The sequence below is a fragment of the Adiantum capillus-veneris genome, chromosome 13, assembly GCF_014529385.1.
Source record: "Adiantum capillus-veneris isolate H3 chromosome 13, ASM1452938v2, whole genome shotgun sequence".
Classification (NCBI taxonomy): domain Eukaryota; kingdom Viridiplantae; phylum Streptophyta; class Polypodiopsida; order Polypodiales; family Pteridaceae; genus Adiantum; species Adiantum capillus-veneris.
The window spans coordinates 144407583-144409927 of NC_140943.1; the positions used below are offsets into that span (position 1 = coordinate 144407583).

The 2345-nt window shown below is 48.7% G+C and overlaps 1 protein-coding gene across 1 annotated transcript; it reads right to left on the minus strand.

Annotated features, from left to right (window-relative positions):
* Positions 1-219: 219 nt before the first annotated feature.
* Positions 220-1668, minus strand: LOC147445009 (chitinase 2-like). The gene is made up of 2 exons (XM_086527984.1): positions 1449-1668; positions 220-1357 (listed from the first exon to the last, which is right to left on the minus strand). Exons 1-2 carry the CDS (start codon positions 1540-1542, stop codon positions 477-479), a joined length of 975 nt encoding a protein of 324 aa, XP_086384110.1. The 5' UTR covers positions 1543-1668; the 3' UTR covers positions 220-476.
* Positions 1669-2345: the final 677 nt, after the last annotated feature.

Sequence of the window (2345 nt, forward strand, 5' to 3'; positions counted from 1 at the left end):
AAGGGGAAAAGGAAAAATTCCGCCCCAAAATAAAGAAAAATAGTGTAAAAACCTTTTAAAAAAACCTAATTTTCTAAATTTTCCTCTTGACAAATTCAAGGAAAGGCCTTTTGTATGTTTGGGAAAATGATTTTTCCCGAACACAGGGTGAGTGTGTGTGTGTGTGTGTGTGTGTGTGTGTGTGTGTGTGTGTGTGTGAGAGAGAGAGAGAGAGAGAGAGAGAGAATGTTCTCAAAGGACAATTTTCTTAGCAAGGTTTGTTGAAAATTATAACAAAGCTATGGAAAAATTGGTGGTTATCCCTAATTGCAGAACAAAAATTGACAGGTAAATCGTAGTACAGGTTTTTCGTGAATTCAATGGACTAAATCCGAGGGGGTGGATATCCATTAATTAATGACCACAAAGAGTAAACTGTAGAACCGAAGTGCAGCAGCACGATCGGCTCGCGGGCACCCGCGGGATGCTATGGAGTTTCATGCAAGAGTCCCGAGAAGAGACTGAGCGCTTCGTTCAAACTGGAAATTCCTGTAAGATTGATCTGCGCTCCAAATGAAGATGCCATGAAGCTCTCCCTCTGCCGCAAGCTTTTTGCACGCATCCAGACCAGTCGATGGCACTATGCTCGTGCCGTTGTTTAGGGTCTCGAAGCTCGCCATCACTACCCCTCCTTTGTACATGCTTTTGGCCGTCTTGTACACATTTAGATACTCAGAGACCACCATGTCTCCCAGTGAATAGAACTGATAGTTCACGTAATCAATGGTGTGCTTGTAGCTCTCCCAGAGCTTAGAATAGAAATCATCGGTACCCGGATAAGGAGCGATGGTGGCCACTCTGATTAAACCTTTCTGCTTGAGGTGGGTGATGAGCTCGCCGATGCAAGTGGCGAAGTCCTGAGGGGAGCTACTGCCGAAGCTCTCGTAATCGATGTCGATGGCGTCGATGTGGTAGGCGGAGATGATGAGCGAGAGAGAGGAGACGGCATTTTCTATCCAGGTATCGAGGGACGTGGGCTGGAAGATGGAATTAGGGTTTCCTCCGCCGATGCTGGCAGAGAAGTTGATGGAGGGGTGGGCGGCTTTGATGGTGGCAATGGCGGAGGGAGACAGGCGGGGCTGCCAAGTGGCCTCGAAGAGGCCGTCGGTGGTGCTGGCGTCGGTGGCGAACGCCAAAATGAAGAAGAAGTCGAAGGCAGAGCCGGTGGAGGGAGCGATGGGGACATCCAACAGAGCTGCGCCGCCGCCGCCGATGTACTCCATGAATACTGTCTGCGCCGACGTCCGCCCGCTTGCTGGCGCTGGCGCTGGCTCTGCAGCCGACGTTGCTAGCGCCCTTCTAGCCATCCGCCCGCCTCCTGCACTTAGATACAGACAATTACACCAACACATTTGGTACCCGAGTACAGAACACACGATGATATGCCTGCAGAGTATGAGCCTCCTCACCTGCTTCATTCTCTCCAATCGCGCCTGACGATGATAGAACCCAGCTTGCTACCAGCCACTGAAAAACCATCCAACCACCCACGCACCGTGTCATCGTCTAACCGGCTGTACTGTGGGCGGGGGGAGAGAGAGAGAGAGAATGGAGCTGGGAGAGCTTCGATCTGTGCTAAGCTACTAGTGGATGGAGTGGTCTTGCACGGAAGCTAGCGCAGTGCGTAACAAGCATTACCTACCTCGGTCAAAGAGAAATCGTCAATTTCAAAGTTGATTTTGGAAACCTCAATGGACTTTCGGACTTTCCCCACCTGCATGGTCGGCGACCTTGCTTGACAGCGAATCGGGATCCCGAAAGAACTCCACTGAATGGATCTCAACCCTTAGATTGTGGGCCACGTCACAAGGACATGGTGATGTGGTTTTACCTGGATCGTCTCCTTCGCCATTCCAACGTGTGTGTTCAAATCGGACTAGCGCATTGTGGGAGACTCCTTTTCTCCTTTACTCACCCAGGGCTAGGGAATGTGGACCCGGCTTTGGAGCCTTTTCACACGCATATAAGAAGGCTAACTTTAAATTTGAGAGGGATAATCACACTGAAAATCTCATATTATAACTAAAAATTCCATTATTTGAACCGGCTTGAGAACCTTCTTTCCTAAATTTGAGCCAACCACTTTTCATTTTGAACAGGCTTTGGATAAAATGAACCTATCTTTTTTCGAGCCCTGTTCCCACCTCAAGATCCATTCACCGTCGTGGATCTCTCCTCTCCACGGGATTTTTATTTTATTTTATTTTTTGGCTTGGGATTCATGCTTTCTCATTTACACCCCACACTAAGGGTGCATTCAAACTACAGAAGTTGAGTAACTTGAGCATCACCTCTTTCGTATGCAA